The sequence below is a fragment of the Bombina bombina genome, chromosome 3, assembly GCF_027579735.1.
Source record: "Bombina bombina isolate aBomBom1 chromosome 3, aBomBom1.pri, whole genome shotgun sequence".
NCBI lineage: Eukaryota > Metazoa > Chordata > Amphibia > Anura > Bombinatoridae > Bombina > Bombina bombina.
Window position 1 is genome coordinate 260639317 of NC_069501.1, and position 19928 is coordinate 260659244.

The 19928-nt window shown below is 37.5% G+C and overlaps 1 protein-coding gene across 4 annotated transcripts in view; it reads right to left on the reverse strand.

Moving 5' to 3' along the window:
- CLUH (clustered mitochondria homolog) overlaps nucleotides 1–19928 on the reverse strand; it is a 251373-nt gene that overhangs the window by 120261 nt on the left and 111184 nt on the right. For all 4 annotated transcript variants that reach the window (XM_053706279.1, XM_053706281.1, XM_053706277.1 and 1 more), the window contains exons 10-11: nucleotides 12031–12725; nucleotides 10863–11062 (exon numbers count right to left, since the gene is read on the reverse strand). In XM_053706279.1, coding sequence (XP_053562254.1) covers nucleotides 10863–11062; nucleotides 12031–12725 — 895 coding nt within the window. The remainder of the gene's footprint in view (nucleotides 1–10862; nucleotides 11063–12030; nucleotides 12726–19928) is intronic.

The window sequence follows — 19928 nt, forward strand, 5'->3', positions numbered from 1 at the left end:
GTGGTAAGAGCTTTGTAATGTTATGTGGAAGCTACTAAAGATTTAAGGAAGACTTCCAGTCTATTTGTTTTATTTTCTGGTCCTAGGAAAGGTCAGAAGGCTTCTGTTATTTCCTTGACTTCTTGGTTGAAACTTTTGATTCATCAAGATTATTTTGAGTCGGGTCAGGCCCCGCCTCAGAGAATTACAGCTCATTCTACTAGATCAGTCTCCAATTTGTGGGCTTTTAAGAATGAAGCTTCAGTTGATCAGCTTTGCAAAGCGGCAACTTGCTCCTCTTTGCATACATTTACTAAATTCTACCGTTTTTTATGTATTTGCTTCTTCGGAAGCAGTTTTTGGTAGAAAAGTTCTTCAGGCAGCTGTTTTAGTTTGATTCTTCTGCTTTTGATTTAAGTTTTTTTCTTTCAAATGAAAAACTTATATTTTTGGGTTGTGGATTAATTTTTCAGCAGATTATGGCTGTTTTTATTTTATTCCCTCCCTCTCTAGTGACTCCACATCTTGGGTATTGATATCCCATATGTCACTAGCTCATGGACTCTTGCCAATTACATGAAAGAAAACATAATTTATGTAAGAACTTACCTGATAAATTAATTTCTTTCATATTGGCAAGAGTCCATGAGGCCCACCCTTTTTATGGTGGTTATGATTTTTTGTATAAAGCACAATTATTTCCAAATTTCCTTTGTTGATGCTTTCTACTCCTTTCTTTATCACCCCACTACTTGGCTATTCGTTTAACTGAATTGTGGGTGTGGTGAGGGGTGTATTTATAGGCATTTTGAGGTTTGGGAAACTTTGCCCCTCCTGGTAGGATTGTATATCCCATATGTCACTAGCTCATGGACTCTTGCCAATATGAAAGAAATGAATTTATCAGGTAAGTTCTTACATAAATTATGTTTTTCTTTCATGTAATTGGCAAGAGTCCATGGGATATAACCTCCACAAGTTTACAACAAATGCACTTAGCTTTGGTAGAACTGTTATCATGCAGCAGGGTTCCAACAGTGATTTCTGAGACAGGATCAGATTGAGACATCTTGCAAATGTAAGAGAAAAAAACAACTTATAAAGCAAAATTGTCAATTTCCTTATATGGCCGTTTCAGGAATGGGAATAAATGCAAACAGCATAGCCCTCTGATAGAGAAAAAAAAAGGCAAGAGGCATATAGGAATGGGGTCTTAAATAATAAAAATATTTGCGCCAAGTATGATGCACAACAAACATAAAAATATTTTTTAGCCCCAAAAACGTCCGGAAATGACACACTCGCATCACAGATGACGCAACCTTGTGAAGGACTTGGCGTCGACTAAGACGCTGGAAATTACAAATTTGCGTCAACGAACGTAACTTCGCGCCAAAAAAAATCTTGCGCCAAGAATGACGCAATTAACTTTGGCATTTTGCGCCCTTGCGAGCCTAATTCTGCCCGCGAATTCAAAAGACAGTCAATTGGAAAAAGAGACTATACCCCAGGTAAGAAATACATTTTTCCTAAAAAAAACATTTCCCAGATATGAAACTGACAGTCTGCAAAAGGAAATATACTGAAAACCTGAATCATGGCAAATATAATATAAGTATAAGTACAATACATATATTTTGAACTTTATATAAATACATAAAGTGCCAAACCATAGCTGAGACACCCAAAAGACACCCATTCACATATAGCAGATAGTCAAACCAGTACTGAAACTGTTATCAGTACAGGTTATGGAATATGAGAGTATATCGTCAATCTGAAAAGGGAGGTAGGAGATGAATCTCTACGACCGATAACAGAGAACCTATGAAATAGAACTCCCGTGAGGAAAAACATTGCATTTAATAGGTGATACTCCCTTCACATCCCTCTGACATTCACTGTACTCTGAGAGGAATCAGGCTTCAAAATGCTGAGAAGCGCATATCAACGTAGAAATCTTAGCACAAACTTACTTCACCACCTCCATAGGAGGGAAAGTTTGTAAAACTGAATTGTGGGTGTGGTGAGGGGTGTATTTATAGGCATTTTGAGGTTTGGGAAACTTTGCCCCTCCTGGTAGGATTGTATATCCCATACGTCAATAGCTCATGTACTCTTGCCAATTACATGAAAGAAAGAGTTGTTTAACTTAGGGCAATGCCCCTACAAAAGGCCCTTTTTTTTTAGTTTAGGGAGTATTTTTATTTTATTTTGTTTTTTTATTTTCATAGGGATTAGGTTTACAGGTTTATTTTTTTTATTTTTGATAATTTTGTTTATTTTTTTTCTGTAATTTTAGAGTTTTTTAATTTTTTTGTAATTTTAGATTTTTTTTGCAATTTAAGGTTAGGTTTTATTTAAGTGTATCTTAGTATAGGGGTTAATTTAGGGGATGTTAGGTTAGGGGGCTTAGTAATTGAATTAGTTGTGCGTTGTGGGGGGTTGGTGGTTTAGAAGTTAATAGGTTAGTTAGGTTTATTGCGATGTGGGGGGTTTTCAGTTTAGGGGTAAATAGGTTAATTAGGTTTATTGAGGTGGGGGGGTTGGTGGTTAAGGGGTTAATAATTTAATTATTTTATTTGTGGATTAGGGGTTAATTACTTTATTATTTTGCAATGTGGGGGTTTGCAGTTTCGGTGTTGGTTAATACTTTGTGCGGGAGGTTAGGTTCTTTTTTGTTATACTTCGTGCAGTGGGTTACGTGTTTTTTATTTATTTCTTGCGGGCTTTGCATGTTTATTTGTTTTTTTTAAGGCTTCGGGTTTGCCTACGCTGCATCCAGGTGGATTCCAAAAATGGCATTCAGCTCTTTTACTGCCCTTAAAAAGGGCAATCTGCTCTTTTCCAGTCCAAAAAAAAACTTAATAAAAAAATAAATTAAAAAAAATAAAGCTACCCCAAAAATAAAAAAACATAATTTATGTAAGAACTTACCTGATAAATTCATTTCTTTCATATTAGCAAGAGTCCATGAGCTAGTGACGTATGGGATATACATTCCTACCAGGAGGGGCAAAGTTTCCCAAACCTCAAAATGCCTATAAATACACCCCTCACCACACCCACAAATCAGTTTAACGTATAGCCAAGAAGTGGGGTGATAAGAAAAAAGTGCGAAAGCATAAAATTAAGGAATTGGAATAATTGTGCTTTATACAAAAAAATCATACCACCACAAAAAAGGGTGGGCCTCATGGACTCTTGCTAATATGAAAGAAATGAATTTATCAGGTAAGTTCTTACATAAATTATGTTTTCTTTCATGTAATTAGCAAGAGTCCATGAGCTAGTGACGTATGGGATAATGACTACCCAAGATGTGGATCTTCCACGCAAGAGTCACTAGAGAGGGAGGGATAAAATAAAGACAGCCAATTCCGCTGAAAAAAATCTACACCCAAAATAAAAGTTTAAATCTTATAATGAAAAAAACTGAAATTATAAGCAGAAGAATCACACTGAAACAGCTGCCTGAAGTACTTTTCTACCAAAAACTGCTTCAGAAGAAGAAAACACAACAAAATGGTAGAATTTAGTAAAAATATGCAAAGAAGACCAAGTGGCTGCTTTGCAAATCTGATCAACTGAAGCTTCATTCCTAGTAGAATGAGCTGCAATCCTTTGAGGCGGAGTTTTACCTGACTCGACATAGGTATGATGAAACAAAGATTTTAACCAAGATGCCAAAGAAATGGCAGAAGCCTTCTGACCTTTCCTAGAACCGTAAAAGATAACAAATAGACTAGAAGTCTTTCGGAAATCCTTAGTAGCTTCAACATAATATTTCAAAGCTCTAACTACATCCAAAGAATGCAACGACTTTTCCTTAGAATTCTTAGGATTAGGAAACAATGAAGGAACCACAATTTCTCTACTAATGTTGTTAGAAATCACAACCTTAGGAAAAAATTTAAAAGAAGTTCGCAACACCGCCTTATCCTGATGAAAAATCAGAAAAGGAGACTCACAAGAAAGAGCAGATAATTCAGAAACTCTTCTAGCAGAAGAGATGGCCAAAAGAAACAAAACTTTCCAAGAAAGTAATTTAATGTCCAGCGAATGCATAGGTTCAAACCGAGGAGCTTGAAGAGCCCCCAGAACCAAATTCAAACTCCAAGGAGGAGAGATTGACTTAATAACAGGTTTTATACGAGCCAAAACTTGTACAAAACAATGAATATCAGGAAGACTAGCAATCTCTCTGTGAAAAAGAACAGAAAGAGCAGAGATTTGACCTTTCAAGGAACTTGCAGACAAACCTTATCCAAACCATCCTGAAGAAACTGTAAAATTCTAGGAATTCTAAAAGAATGCCAAGAAAAATGATGAGAAAAACACCAAGAAATGTAAATCTTCCAGACTCGATTATATATCTTCCTAGATACAGTTTTACGAGCCTGTAACATAGTATTAATCACAGAGTCAGAGAAACCTCTATGACTGAGAATCAAGCGTTCAATCTCCATACATTCAAATTTAAGGATTTGAGAACCTGATGGAAAAAAAGGACCTTGCGATAGAAGGTCTGGTCTTAACGGAAGAGTCCACGGTTGGCAAGTGGCCATCCGGACAAGATCCGCATACCAAAACCTGTGAGGCCATGCTGGAGCCACCAGCAGAATAAACGAACGTTCCTTTAGAATCTTGGAAAAAGAACTATAGGCGGAAAGATATAAGCAGGATGATACTTCCAAGGAAGTGACAATGCATCCACTGCCTCCGCCTGAGGATCCCTGGATCTGGACAGATACCTGGGAAGCTTCTTGTTTAGATGAGAAGCCATCAGATCTTTTTCTGGAAGTCCCCATATTTGAACAATCTGAAGAAATACCTCTGGGTGAAGAAACCATTCGCCCAGATGTAGCGTTTGGCGACTGAGATAATCCGCTTCCCAATTGTCTATACCTGGGATATGAACCACAGAAATTAGACAGGAGCTGGATTCCGCCCATACAAGTATTCGAGAGACTTCTTTCATAGCCAGAGGACTGTGAGTTCCTCCTTGATGATTGACATATGCCACAGTTGTGACATCGTCCGTCTAGAAACAAATGAACGACTCTCTCTTTAGAAGAGGCCACGACTGAAGAGCTCTGAAAATTGCACAGAGTTCCAAAAATGTTGATTGGTAATCTCACCTCCTGAGATTCCCAAACCCCTTGTGCTGTCAGAAACCCCCATACAGCTCCCCAACCTGTCAGACTTGCATCTGTTGAGATCACAGTCTAGGATGGAAGAACAAAAGAAGCCCCCTGAACTAAACAATGGTGGTCTGTCCACCACGTCAGAGAGTGTCGAACAATCGGTTTTAAAGATATTAATTGAGATATCTTTGTATAATCCCTGCACCACTGGTTCAGCATACAGAGCTGAAGAGGTCGCATGTGAAAACGAGCAAAGGGGATCGCGTCCAATGCAGCAGTCATAAGACCTAGAATTTCCATGCATAAGGCTACCGAAGGGAAAGATTGAGACTGAAGGTTTCGATAAGCTGAAACCAATTTCAGACGCCTCTTGTCCGTCAGAGACAGAATCAAGAACACTGAATCTATCAGGAAACCTAAAAAGGTTACCCTTGTCTGAGGAATCAAACGAACTTTTTGGTAAATTGATCCTCCAACCAACTTCTTGTAGAAACAACACTTATAAAAGACTGGAAAGGTTCTTTCTAGTGAAAATGAGCAAAGGGAATTGAATCCAATTAACAAAGTGATGAGCTGCACCAAGGTACTGCTTAAAATTTTTTTATTGTAAGTCACAGAAACTTCCTTGGGGAAGTAAATTCACAACAAAAGAAGGGGGCTTGGTGGTGTGTGAGGATAACACCCAAAGAACTATTGCTGACGCGTTTCAGCCCACAAGGCCGTAGTCGTAGCATGAAGCTCATAATCCCAATTACATGTAAATACCTGGTGCATAATTGTGATTGGATAAAAACATTTTATCCTGGGCGTGTCCTCAACACACCTATTTGTTACAGTTTCACAAAACCTTATTTCTAAGTAGAAACAGTTATTGTATACTGTTTAAATAGCAACAAAATATAAATATATAAACAATTGCAAACTAGAACATATATAGTGAGTTTGTATACATGGAACTTGAATAGAACATTTGATAACTCTAACGGTTCAGTACCTTGGTGCAGCTCATCACTTTGTTACCTGGAATCTATGAAACGGAGCATGCACACTGGTAATCTGTAACCGCCATTCCATTAAGCCAGCACCTGCCGGTTGATCTGACAGCTGAAGGACCCAGAAGCCGCGAGCGAGGTGCCGGTGACATCACATGCCGAGTTACCGCGAGTGGAGTAAGGCCCAGGAGGAGAGCAGTGGAAGAGCCGGAGGTACTAAGAAGGGCTCTGATCGTGTCAACCCGTTGCCTAAGGTATACCCATATGTGAATACACACTCTCTGTGGACAGGCTTATCTCTTTTTCGGCTGCGGTATTCGGCAGAGATCCGGTGTTATCCTTCAGCTGGGGTGAGTCGTTATCTAAGATAACTTGGTCCGGTTATTTCATACATTGGGACATTATGTTATCATATTCTTCATATTAAGACTGTGCAGTCGTTTAAGGTGCTCACACAGGATTTGACTTTAATTGAATCCAATGCTGTGGCCATAAGACCTAAAACTTCTATGCATATATAGCAACTGAAGGAAATAATAGAGACTAAAGGTACCGATAGACGGAACCCAATAACATTATCCCTTGTCTGATAGAGACAAGGACAGTGACACAAACTATCTGGAAACCTAAAAAATGTGACCCTTGTGTGAGGAATCAAGATCTTTTGAAAAGAAGATCCTCTAACTATGTCCTGAAGAGTAAGTGAATCATATGAGATTCCGCATCCTCAGAAAATAATCTGAATAAAAAAATGAAAATATGCATTTATTGTATCTAATGAAAACAAATAATGCTATCAAAGACCATAAAAAGGCAAAATAGTTTGAATAAAACTCCAAAACCCGGTTCCTCAAAAGGAACTGGAAGAAATACCCCAGAAGATTCCAGGTCTGAGCAGCGCTTGAACCCCATGGGTGCCCAGCCATGCTACAACAGTACCCAAAATATATAGGACAGAAACACAGTTAAAGAAAGTGTTAGCCTTACTGGAATAAAATCAAAGAAATTTGGACAAAATAAATTTCAAAGAAGCCTTAACCTGCCCCTTACCAGCCAAGCTGGAATACGGCAAAATTAGGGAGCTGATTTCGAACTCCAATTATAGACATGCTACTTGGGAAAGAACTCAGGAATTTGTTCCTTAATAAGAACAACCAAACCAGTATAAGCTTAAGTTTTAGTCTTAGAACTCAACCTTGAAGCCCAGAGTAACAGTTAATAATTGAATCCAATATAAAACAAATAATTGATTATCTTAGAACAAAAGAAATATGGATTTTTTTTTAAAAAAAATCACAAAATTCTTCTAGCTAAAAAAGCTAAAGACATAGATTAACCCTCATTTGCGAAAATATTCAATAAAATGAAGACACAAATGAAATTATTAGCATGATAGTCCAGTTTAAAGGACCAGCCAATACAGTGGACTTGCATAATCAATAAATGCAAAACAACAAGACAAATGCAACAGCACCTAGTCTAGTAAATGTTGTCCCTTTAACAATGCTAAAATAAATCATAATCTGATACTTGATCTTAAAGTAAACAGAGAAAAAGAAGCAATTGCAATATCCAAATAAATCACAGGAGAAAAGTACCTGAAACTAAATAATTTTCCATAAATAAGATACAACTATCTAAAGGAAAATAAATACTATTTTGCTATAGAAACAATAGCATAATTAGTAGAATTAGAGATAGCCCCAATAAATTGGAGAACCCTGCCAATTGAATTTAACTGCTGGCAAAGAATATAGTTTAAAACCTTTGAAGAAGGAATAAAAGAAAATTCTCAGCCTATTCCATTCCCTAGTATAGGGAATTGGAAAGAAAACCTCTGAAAACACAGAAGAAATAAATAGGCAGAAATAATGTCAGCTAGTCTTAAAGAACTAGTTACCTTAATATCCAAAATAATCAACACCTTTTCAACAAAGAACAAATGTACTTTAATAATAGAAAAATAATAAAAAAGTAGATTTGTTAGTGTCAATATCTGATGAAGAAAATTTCTGAAAGAGAAAAAAAACATCATCAGAGAAGGATAAATCAGTATGTTGTTGGTCATTTGAAACTTCAATAATTAAAAAAGAAGTGAAAAAGACCTAAAAATTTTATTAGAAGGCACGAAGTCAGACAAAGCCTTAAACATAGAATCAGAAAAATATTTCTTATGTCTTCTAAATATTTCTTGTAAGAAAAGAAAATATATAAAGCATAAATACTAATGGATTCCGCATGTAAAAGTATAACATAACTTATTACAAACCATAGCTAAAGATAAACATTTATAACATTTAAAATAAATGAACTTAGCTTTGGTAGGACTGAAACTCAGTTAAGCGTTTTTCCAGAAGTGGCTTCTGATTCAGAGTCCATCTGAGACATCTTGCAATATGTAATAGAAAAAACAACATATAAAGCAAAATTGATCAAATTCCTTAAATGACAGTTTCAGGAATGGGAAAAAAAATGCCAATGAACAAGCTTCTAGCAACCAGAAGCAATAAATAATGAGACTTAAATATTGTGGAGACAACAATGACGCTCGAATTTTTTAGCGCCAAAAAAGCCGCCCACATTATTTGGCGCCTAAATGCTTTTGGCGCCAAAAATGACGCCACATCCGGTAACGCCGACATTTTTTGGCGCAAAAACGTCAAAAAAATGACGCAACTTCCGGCGACACGTATGACGCCGGAAATGACAAGAAAATTTTTGCGCCAAGAATGACGCAATAAAATGAAGCATTTTCAGCCCCCGCGAGCCTAACAGCCCACAGGAAAAAAAGTCAAATTTTAAGGTAAGGAAAAATTTAATTATTCATATGCATTATCCCAAATATGAAACTGACTGTCTGAAAATAAGGAACGTTGAACATCCTGAATCAAGGCAAATAAATGTTTAAACACATATATTTAGAACTTTATATAAAAGTGCCCAACCATAGCTTAGAGTGTCACAGAAAATAAGACTTACTTACCCCAGGACACTCATCTACATGTAGTAGAAAGCCAAACCAGTACTGAAACGAGAATCAGTAGAGGTAATGTTATATATGAGTATATCGTCGATCTGAAAAGGGAGGTAAGAGATGAATCTCTACGACCGATAACAGAGAACCTATGAAATAGACCCCGTAGAAGGAGATCATTGAATTCAAAATAGGCAATACTCTCTTCACATCCCTCTGACATTCACTGCACGCTGAGAGGAAAACCGGGCTCCAACCTGCTGCGGAGCGCATATCAACGTAGAATCTAGCATAAACTTACTTCACCACCTCCACAGGAGGCAAAGTTTGTAAAACTGATTTGTGGGTGTGGTGAGGGGTGTAATTTATAGGCATTTTGAGGTTTGGGAAACTTTGCCCCTCCTGGTAGGAATGTATATCCCATACGTCACTAGCTCATGGACTCTTGCTAATTACATGAAAGAAATAAAAAGCCTAAGATTAAGCCCCAAATAGGTACTCATCGTTCCTGAAGTCCGGCGGAGGTCTTCTTCCAGGCGGCTCCATCATCTTCGATCTACATCCGGAACGAAGGTGGCGCGGAGCTGTCTTCCCCGATGCGTGGATACTCATCGGCGGTGGCGTTCCTCAGCGGCATGGAGTCTTCTCTTCATCCAATGTCCGTCTTACACTGAAGAGTGAATGAAAGGTACTGCAATCAATTTGGGGTACCTTGCATTCCTATTGGCTGAAATTTTGAAATCAACCAATAGGATTAGAGCTACTGAAATCCTATTGGCTGTTCAAATCAGCCAATAAGATTTCAGTAGCTCTCATCCTATTGGCTGATTTCAAAATTTTCATAATTTTCAGAATCCACCAGGATACAGCTTCTCTGCCTCGCACAGCCAACATTCCTTTGAGGATGCGTGCGCAACTAACGACACAGATGGATGCGTTACAAACGCGATTATAGTACAGATTGTTGGATTTCATGTCCCTTTTAGTCAGAGGATGCTGGTACCAACCAGACTTATTGTACTCCATAACGATGCTGGCAGAACCTGGTTGACACTATTGCGAATATGTAGTGTTTGCTTGTTCCAGTCTAGCTTCCATTTATTAACATCTTGCTAATGCCTGCTCACAACTGAGTTTCTGCATATAACAACAAGCACACAACTTTGTTTCCAATGTAACATCATGTATAGTACATTAGCCATTAGTAATGTTAATGCACATACAAAACCTGCATTTTATTTACAAATTTAAAAACAAAACAACTCACGTTTAGAAAGTCTGACCAAAAACGTTAATAAATCTGCTAGAAAAAAAAACAAAAAAAAATAAAAAATAATCCTAGCAGCGGAGAGGCTAGAATTCAAATAGTTCAAAATTTGAGGTAAAGAGTGTTAGACCCATGAGTGGTCTTCCCTATTTCAGGTAGCCTTCTATTACTGCTAAAAATTCCAATTGGTAAGGGGGTCCAAACGTGACCCTTGATTAGAAGAGAAGGCTTCAATTTGTATCGGCATAACTGTATTATGATTCTGTATAGTATTCTCAGTGATCCCTTTGTTGGTCATCTTGCTAGTTGATATTATTAATGCTAACATTTCTATTGCATTCCTTGTATATCCAGTTTTACACTATGTCTATAGTGATGGCATTTATGGTATGTTTTGATGATATCTCTGTATGCCATCTTTTACCTCAATAAAAATTATAAAAATTAAAAAAAAAAAAAAAAAAAAAAAAACTAATCCAATGAGTTAGAGAAAAGTTGCTTACCTGCTTCATTATGAGATTCCATGCTCTCTTCCAGCTCTTTAATCCGTGCTTCGCCATCTATGTGCTCCGTATCCTCAGTTTTGGTATTGGCATCAGATGAGGAAGCTGAATCCCCATTTCCCAAAGCATTTAAATTCTCCCGTATGGAGTTTTTCTGCTGCATCAGCTGCATGGCAGCTAACTTCATGAATAAGAGGTATCTAAGAAGTAGCGTTGCACAATTGGGTTCATTTGATGACAACTACAATATGTTAAGTGTGTAGGAGATAGATACTGGAAAACAATAAAAGCTGAAGGTTGTTTAAGCTAAGTAAAAGGCCAGAAAGACAATATTTCTGTTGCGGCACTAATTAAAGGGATGTGAAATCTATTTTTTTTCTTTCATGATTCAGATAGATTATCCAATTTTAAACAAACTTTACAATTTATTTATATCATCAAATTTGCTTTTTACTTTTGGTATCCTTTGTTGAAGGAGCAGCAACGCACTACTGGGAGTTAGCTGAACACATAAGGTAAGCCAATGACAAGAGGCATATATGTGAAGCCACCAATCAACAGCGAGTAGTGCTTTGCTGCTCCTGAACCTACCTAGGTATTCTTTTCAATAAAGCATAATAAGAAACTAAAGCAAATAAGAAAATAGAAGTAAATGGGAACATTGTCTAAAATTGCAAGTTCTATCTGAATCATAAAAGAAAAAAATTAGATTTAATTTCCCTTTACCAATTCAGATGGAAAATACAGTGTTCTCCCCGGGATCTATTTAATGGGCACACTATCGGCTGATTTCACTGACCACCTAGCAAAAAGTAAAGCGAATATTAGGATAAAAGTAGCTAACATTACATTTTTTTAAATGTTTGATGCAAATAATCACTAAGCAAATTTATGTCAAATTATACCATTTATTTGTGCTTTGAATAACTTAACATTTATAAATGAAAGAAAAGCTTAAATAATGCAAAGCATTACACTGTCCTCCTGACCTTTGCACTATAGTGATATTTTTCTACCCCTGTACATATGAGTATATCTGTGTTGATTTGTGGGCCAGACATTATCAGCTTATAAATTACCATGCTCTACAAAGATGCATACTTTCTGTATTCTCCTACTGTTTTTAAGTTAACTTATCAAGAACTGTAAAAATAATGCAAATCTTTACCTGTGCTCTACAAAAGCATCCACAAGTTCTTGGCGAAGGCAGCACAGTCTATGTCTGTGCTCTTTAGGAAATCCCATTTTCTTACACTCCTCCGGCAACTCCTCATTTTCCACAGGGAGAAAATTGAGATCAGGAGGGAAGGTGCGTAGCAGATCTAGAATGTAGTGACGTCCATCGTTGCCAATTATGCCTTTGCACTCAACTGAGGAGCACAGCTCCACTTCCTCATCCTTATCATTTAGGACTTTGTGTTTCTGGATCTTAAGGGAACGACTTGTCTTCTCCAAAAGCTCCAAATATTTTGGGTGGGAAACCACTGTCTTGCCAAAATCTATGGATCCATAAATTACGCTCTGTTCTTGTTCTCGCTCCAAAATTCCAGGAATGATGGACTGTGCAGTAACTCTGTAACCACGGTAATCTACCACCACTGTACCCAAGGTGTAAAGCCCTTCTACATCAACAGCATTGTATGTCCTTACCCCATTTAGATCATTTGTAGGGGAAACATAGGCAGCACTGTCCCCACCAAAATCCTTATAGTGATCCCGGACATCAAAACCTAAACTAAAGAAAATGTTGTTCCAGATAAACATTTGCATTTTTGTTTCCTCACTGGGGTTGATAGCCATGACATTGCCATCAATAACAGCCATAGCACCTCTGGTAGCAGCTGCTGTAAAGTCACTGTGGACCTGTGAGTAGATAGCACAGTAAGGAAATGATGTTAGGTTGATTTTTACTAGTAATGAAAATAATCTAGAATTCAAGACCTGAGACTGTAAAGGTATTTGGTTTTAATCTTGTAAGAGACCAAAACTTATTGAATACCACTAACTTTGTACCAATGGTGCAGTAACACTGTCAGCATTTTTACATAATCCCAATGATAAAATAAGAGCATAAAGCTGCAGAACAGAGCTAACATCTGGCTTGCAGAGTAGCACTGATTTTTAGCATGAGGCTTCAATTAAACCATTTTTAAATCCCAGAGAATATCTTTGAGGTTGGCAGCTATGTTAATTAGGCCACAGCTCAACAACGTGTGGAAAAGGCAATACCTCAGAACCCATATTGTACTAAGGTGAAATAAAGGCAGTTACTTGCACATTATGCAAATTTTGAGGCTGCATAATAAAATTGTATTTAAAGGGACAGTAAAGTCAAAATTAAAGAGAGACACAATACTCATATGCTAAATCACTTGAAAGTGATGCAGCATAACATAAAAAAGCTGCAAAAATCACCTGAGCATCTTTATGTAAAAAAAGAAGATTTTTTTTTTTTTATCTCAAAATTTCTTCAGCTTACCAGAGTAAGTGCTGTAAACAGTTATACTTCAGCTGCTGCCCAGCTGCAAGTTAAAACAAACAAAACAAAAACAGCAAATCAGCATCAGCAGTGCTGAGGTAATGCTTTGCATTTGCTGTGATCTTATCAGATTTCGCTAGAATCTTATGAGATTTTATAGAACTTACTTAAACTGAATAGGAAAATAACATGACTGTGCCTGCACATGACAGATGCACACTCCCTGGCTTGTCCTGGGACAAGTAACCTGACTAGCTGCGTAAAGTCTCTTTACAGTGGGGAGTGAATACTTAGGAAATTTGAGTTGAAATGTCTTCCCTTTTTTACATAGAGATGGTCAGGTGATAGTGATATTTTCTAGTCAGCTTTTTACAGCTATGCCGCATCACTTTCATGTGCTTCAACATTTGGGTATCATGTCCCTTTAAGCACGCCCCCTTCAGTGTTTTCAGACAGGTTACTGTAGGTGGACTTGCATTTAATTTAAGACTCAAGGCCATTTGAGAAAAAGACCGCAGGAGGATCAAGCAGCAATCATCCAAATCCCTGGGAGCCAGAGAAGGTTTTTACCTGCACTGTGCGACACTTCCCTCATTTTGATTGAGGTTGAGGAGTGTAAGTAAAAACCCCTCAGGGGGAGCTTTAAATCTCCGGGCACTGGGGACTATTGGCACAAGTACTCTTTCCTTTACACTGTGTGGATTTTATTATTTCACCTAATGTATCACTCATGATCTGTATTTGGATGATCTGTATTTAAGTTTTATCATTGTATATGTGATGTCATTTTAGATAAGTTATTATATATACTGGACAGGTATTACTGTATTTTAATATTGTTAAACGCACCATTGAATGCCTCACTCACATTTTTATTATTTTTTGGATACTATCTATATTAATTATATAGTTAAATATTACTACTGCATTTAGATATATTTTACAGCTAAATACGACTAATTTGTCCCCCTATTATTATTATTTTTATACTGGATAGCCAATTAAGGTTAAATTTATCCATCTAGTTTCTGAATTTCGGGAACTGAATTAATATTCATATTTTTGGGTTCTATTGTCAACAGTGCACCTTTTTTCTCTACTGACACCCTTGTTTTTTTAATTAAATTAATTGTATTGAATCAGGGGGTATTGGGGTACCTCCTTTTTCAATAGGTAGTTTTAGGCAGCACTGTGTTAACATTTAATCCCTTTTCTAGTTTGGCCCAGTAGACAATATTTTTGCGCTATATATATATATATATATTCCATGTGTGTCTGCACTCACAATGCAATAGGGACATCAACCAGGGTGTCAAGTCAGGTATATCAATAATCCATTATAGAAGAGGACTGCACTCACTGGATTTGGTATATAAAATAAAAATTTTTATTAAGGTCACTTGTTCAAGATTTGACACCAGCATAGGCAAAAACTTTTGTTGTTTCTACCAATGGTAGGCTGATTTCTGACTCTGAAACCTCTTGGTATTTTGTTGTTTTTATAGTACTTAGAGAGGTACACAGTATGTAGTTCAAGATCCGTTTCCCTTTTTTTAAGTCTAATAAGGGTATTGTATATCGTAAGTGGTGTATCTGTTTGTGCAGTATCCGTTAGTTCTGAGTCCACTAATATTCTGAGTGCATCCTCAGATGTAAAGGCAAAGGTTTTAGTAGTATATTCTTCCTCCTGTATGGCAGAGTCTGTTGTGCCCTCCGCCATGTTCCTGGATAAGTCTTTAATCACAGTATCAAACGGTAGTTGTTTGGTAGAATTCCAGTAAGCAGAGTTTGGTGAAGTGATCACCCGTGTGCAGGTAGTTTTAGGTCCAAAATGTGGCCCACAATATGAACAAAAAAGGCATATTGTGGGCCACATTTTGGGCCTAAAACTACCTGCACACGGGTGATCACTTCACCAAACTCTGCTTACTGGAATTCTACCAAACAAATACTGTTTGATACTGTGATTAAAGACTTATCCAGGAACATGGCGGAGGGCACAACAGACTCTGCCATACAGGAGGAAGAATATACTACTAAAACCTTTGCCTTTACATCTGAGGATGCACTCAGAATATTAGTGGACTCAGAACTAACGGATACTGCACAAACAGATACACCACTTACAATATACAATACCCTTATTAGACTTAAAAAAAAGGGAAATGGATCTTGAACTACATACTGTGTACCTCTCTAAGTACTATAAAAACAACAAAATACCAAGAGGTTTCAGAGTCAGAAATCAGCCTACCATTGGTAGAAACAACAAAAGTTTTTGCCTATGCTGGTGTCAAATCTTGAACAAGTGACCTTAATAAAAAAATTTATTTTATATACCAAATCCAGTGAGTGCAGTCCTCTTCTATAATGGATTATATTATATATATATATATATATATATATATATATATATATATATATATATATATATATATATATATATATATATATACACACACACACACACATGTATATATATATATATATATATATATATATACACACACATACATACATACACACACACACACACACATCTCTCTTTAAGATTTGTCTGACAACAACCTACACTCACACAAAAGAAGTAATCAGCTTCAGTTTTATAATTAAATATACTTAACAATAGCCTTATTCCCAGGTTATGAATAACTACCAATAGACAAACTTTACTGAGTACTCTACAGAAAACATGTAATAATCAGCAGAACAGGGCAGTCCAAACTAAAGCCCGAGGGCCACAACCAACCCTCCTAGGTGTTATAATGTGGTCCTCAGCAGCCCTGAGCAGAATAAAAATATCAGTAATTTGTTCAATTAAAAGCAGTTCCACACATCTCAGTAAGTAATTAAGCATGCTTATTTTTACCAGATTTTGTAAATTAGAAAAAAAAAAATTATGTAAGAACTTAACTGATAAATTCATTTCTTTCATATTGGCAAGAGTCCATGAGCTAGTGACGTATGGGATATACACTCCTACCAGGAGGGGCAAAGTTTCCCAAACCTCAAAATGCTTATAAATACACCCCCACCACACCCACAATTCAGTTTAACGAATAGCTAAGAAGTGGGGTGATAAGAAAGGAGCGAAAGCATCAACAAGGAATTGGAATAATTGTGCTTTATACAAAAAATCATAACCACCACAAAAAGGGTGGGCCTCATGGACTCTTGCTAATATGAAAGAAATGAATTTATCAGGTAAGTTCTTACATAAATTATGTTTTCTTTCATGTAATTGGCAAGAGTCCATGAGCTAGTGACGTATGGGATAGCAAATTCCCAAGATGTGGAACTCCACGCAAGAGTCACTAGAGAGGGAGGGATAAAAATAAGGACAGCCAATTCCGCTGAAAAAAGAATCCACAACCCAAATCAAAAAGTTTTAATCTTTATAAAGAAAAAAAACTGAAATTATAAGCAGAAGAATCAAACTGAAACAGCTGCCTGAAGAACTTTTCTACCAAAAACTGCTTCTGAAGAAGAGAAAACATCAAAATGGTAGAATTTAGTAAAAGTATGCAAAGAAGACCAAGTTGCTGCTTTGCAAATCTGATCAACAGAAGCTTCATTCTTAAAAGCCCAGGAAGTAGAAACTGACCTAGTAGAATGAGCCATAATCCTCTGAGGCGGGGATTTACCCGACTCCAAATAAGCATGATGAATCAAAAGCTTTAACCAAGACGCCAAAGAAATGGCAGAAGCCTTCTGAACCTTTCCTAGAACCAGAAAAGATAAAAAATAGAAGTCTTTCTGAAATCTTCAGTAGCTTCAACATAATATTTCAAAGGTCTAACCCCGTCCAAAGAATGCAAAGATCTTTCCAAAGAATTCTTAGGATTAGGACACAACGAAGGGACAACAATTTCTCTACTAATGTTGTTGGAATTCACAACTTTAGGTAAAAATTTAAATGATGTCCGCAAAACCGCCTTATCCTGATGAAAAATCAGAAAAGGAGACTCACAAGAAAGAGCAGATAATTCAGAAACTCTTCTAGCAGAAGAGATGGCCAAAAGAAACAATACTTTCCAAGAAAGTAATTTAATGTCCAGAGAATGCATAGGCTCAAACGGAGGAGCCTGTAAAGCCCTCAAAACCAAATTAAGACTCCAAGGAGGAGAAATTGGCTTGATACGAACCAAAGCCTGTACAAAACAATGAATGTCAGGAAGATTAGCAATTTTTCTGTGAAACAGAACAGAAAGAGCAGAGATTTGTCCTTTCAAGGAACTTGCAGACAAACCCTTATCCAAACCATCCTGAAGAAACTGTAAAATTCTAGGAATTCTAAAAGAATGCCAAGAGAATGTATGAGAATTACACCATGAAATGTAAAAGTCTTCCAAACTCGGTAATAAATCTTTCTAGACACAGATTTGCGAGCCTGCAACATAGTATTAATCACAGAGTCAGAGAAACCTCTATGACTAAGCACTAAACGTTCAATCTCTATACCTTCAAATTTAATGATTTGAGATCCTGATGGAAAAATGAGCCTTGAGATAGAAGGTCTGGCCTTAACGGAAGTGGCCAAGGTTGGCAACTGGACATCCGAACAAGATCCGCATACCAAAACCTGTGTGGCCATGCTGGAGCCACCAGCAGTACAAATAAACGTTCCATTATGATTTTGGAAATCCCTCTTGGAAGAAGAACTAGATGCGGAAATATATAAGAAGGTTGATAATTCCAAGGAAGTGACAATGCATCCACTGCTTCCGCCTGAGGATCCCTGGACCTGGACAGATACCTGGGAAGTTTCTTGTTTAGATGAGAAGCCATCAGATCTATTTCTGGAAGCCCCCACATCTAAACAATCTGAAGAAACACATCTGGGTGAAGAGACCATTCTCCCGGATGTAAAGTCTGGAGACTGAGATAATCCGCTTCCCAATTGTCTATACCTGGGATATGGACCGCAGAGATAAGACAAGAGCTGGATTCCGCCCATGCAAGTATCCGAGATACTTCTTTCATAGCTTGAGGACTGTGAGTCCCACCTTGATGATTGACATACGCCACTGTTGTGACATTGTCTGTCTGAAAACAAATAAACGGTTCTCTCTTCAGAAGAGGCCAAAACTGAAGAGCTCTGAGAATCGTACGGAGTTCCAAAATATTGATTGGTAATCTCGCCTCTTGAGATTTCCAAACCCCCTGCGCTGTCAGAGATCCCCAGACAACTCCCCAACCTGAAAGACTTGCATCTGTTGAAATCACAGTCCAGGTTGGACGAACAAAAGAGGCCCCCTGGACCAAACGGTGGTGATCTAACCACCAAGTCAGAGATAGTCGAATATTGGGATTTAAGGATATTAATTGTGATATATTTGTATAATCCCTGCACCATTGGTTCAGCATACAAAGCTGAAGAGGTCTCATGTGAAAACGAGCAAAGGGGATTGCGTCCGATGCTGCAGTCATGAGACCTAAAACCTCCATGCACATAGCTACTGAAGGGAATGACTGAGACTGAAGGTTCCGACAAGCTGAAACCAATTTCAGACGTCTTTTGTCTGTTAGAGACAAAGTCATGGATACTGAATCAATTTGGAATCCTAAAAAGGTTACCCTTGTCTGAGGAATCAAGGAACTTTTTGGTAAATTGATCCTCCAACCATGTCTTTGAAGAAACAACACTAATCGATTTGTGTGAGATTCTGCAGAATGTAAAGACTGAGCAAGTACCAAGATATCGTCCAAATAAGGAAACTTCGCAATACCCCGCTCTCTGATTACAGAGAGTAGGGCACCGAGAACCTATGAAAAAATCCTTGGAGCTGTTGCTAGCCCAAAAGGAAGAGCAACAAATTGGTAATGCTTGTCTAGAAAAGAGAATCTCAGGAACTGATAATGATCTGGATGAATCGGAATATGAAGATAAGTAAGTCTATTGTGGACATATAATGCCCTTGCTGAACAAAAGGCAGAATAGTCCTTATAGTCACCATTTTGAATGTTGGTATTCTTACATAACGATTCAAAATGTTTAGATCCAGAACTGGTCTGAAAAAATTCTCTTTCTTTGGAACAATGAACAGATTTGAATAAAACCCCAGACCCCGTTCCAGATATGGAACTGACACACTCCAGGTCTGAAACACACTTCAGGAAAGCCTGAGCCTTTACTGGGTTCACTGGAATGCGTGAGAGAAAGAAACTTCTCACAGGCGGTCTTACCTTGAAACCTATTCTGTACCCTTGAGAAACAATGTTCTGAATCCAATGATTTTGGATTGAATTGATCCAAACATCCTTGAAAAACCGAAGTCTGCCCCCTACCAGCTGTGCTGGAATGAGGGCCGCACCTTCATGCGGACTTGGGGACTGGTTTTGATTTTCTAAAAGGCTTGGATTTATTCCAGACTGGAGAAGGCTTCCAATTGGAAACCGTTCCTTTAGGGGAAGGGTCAGGTTTCTGTTCCTTATTCTGACGAAAGGAACGAAAACGGTTAGCAGCCCTAAATTTACCCTTAGATTTTTTATCCTGAGGCGAAAAGGCTCCCTTCCTCCCAGTGACAGTTGAAATTATAGAATCCAACTGAGAACCAAATAATTTATTACCTTGGAAAGATAGAAAT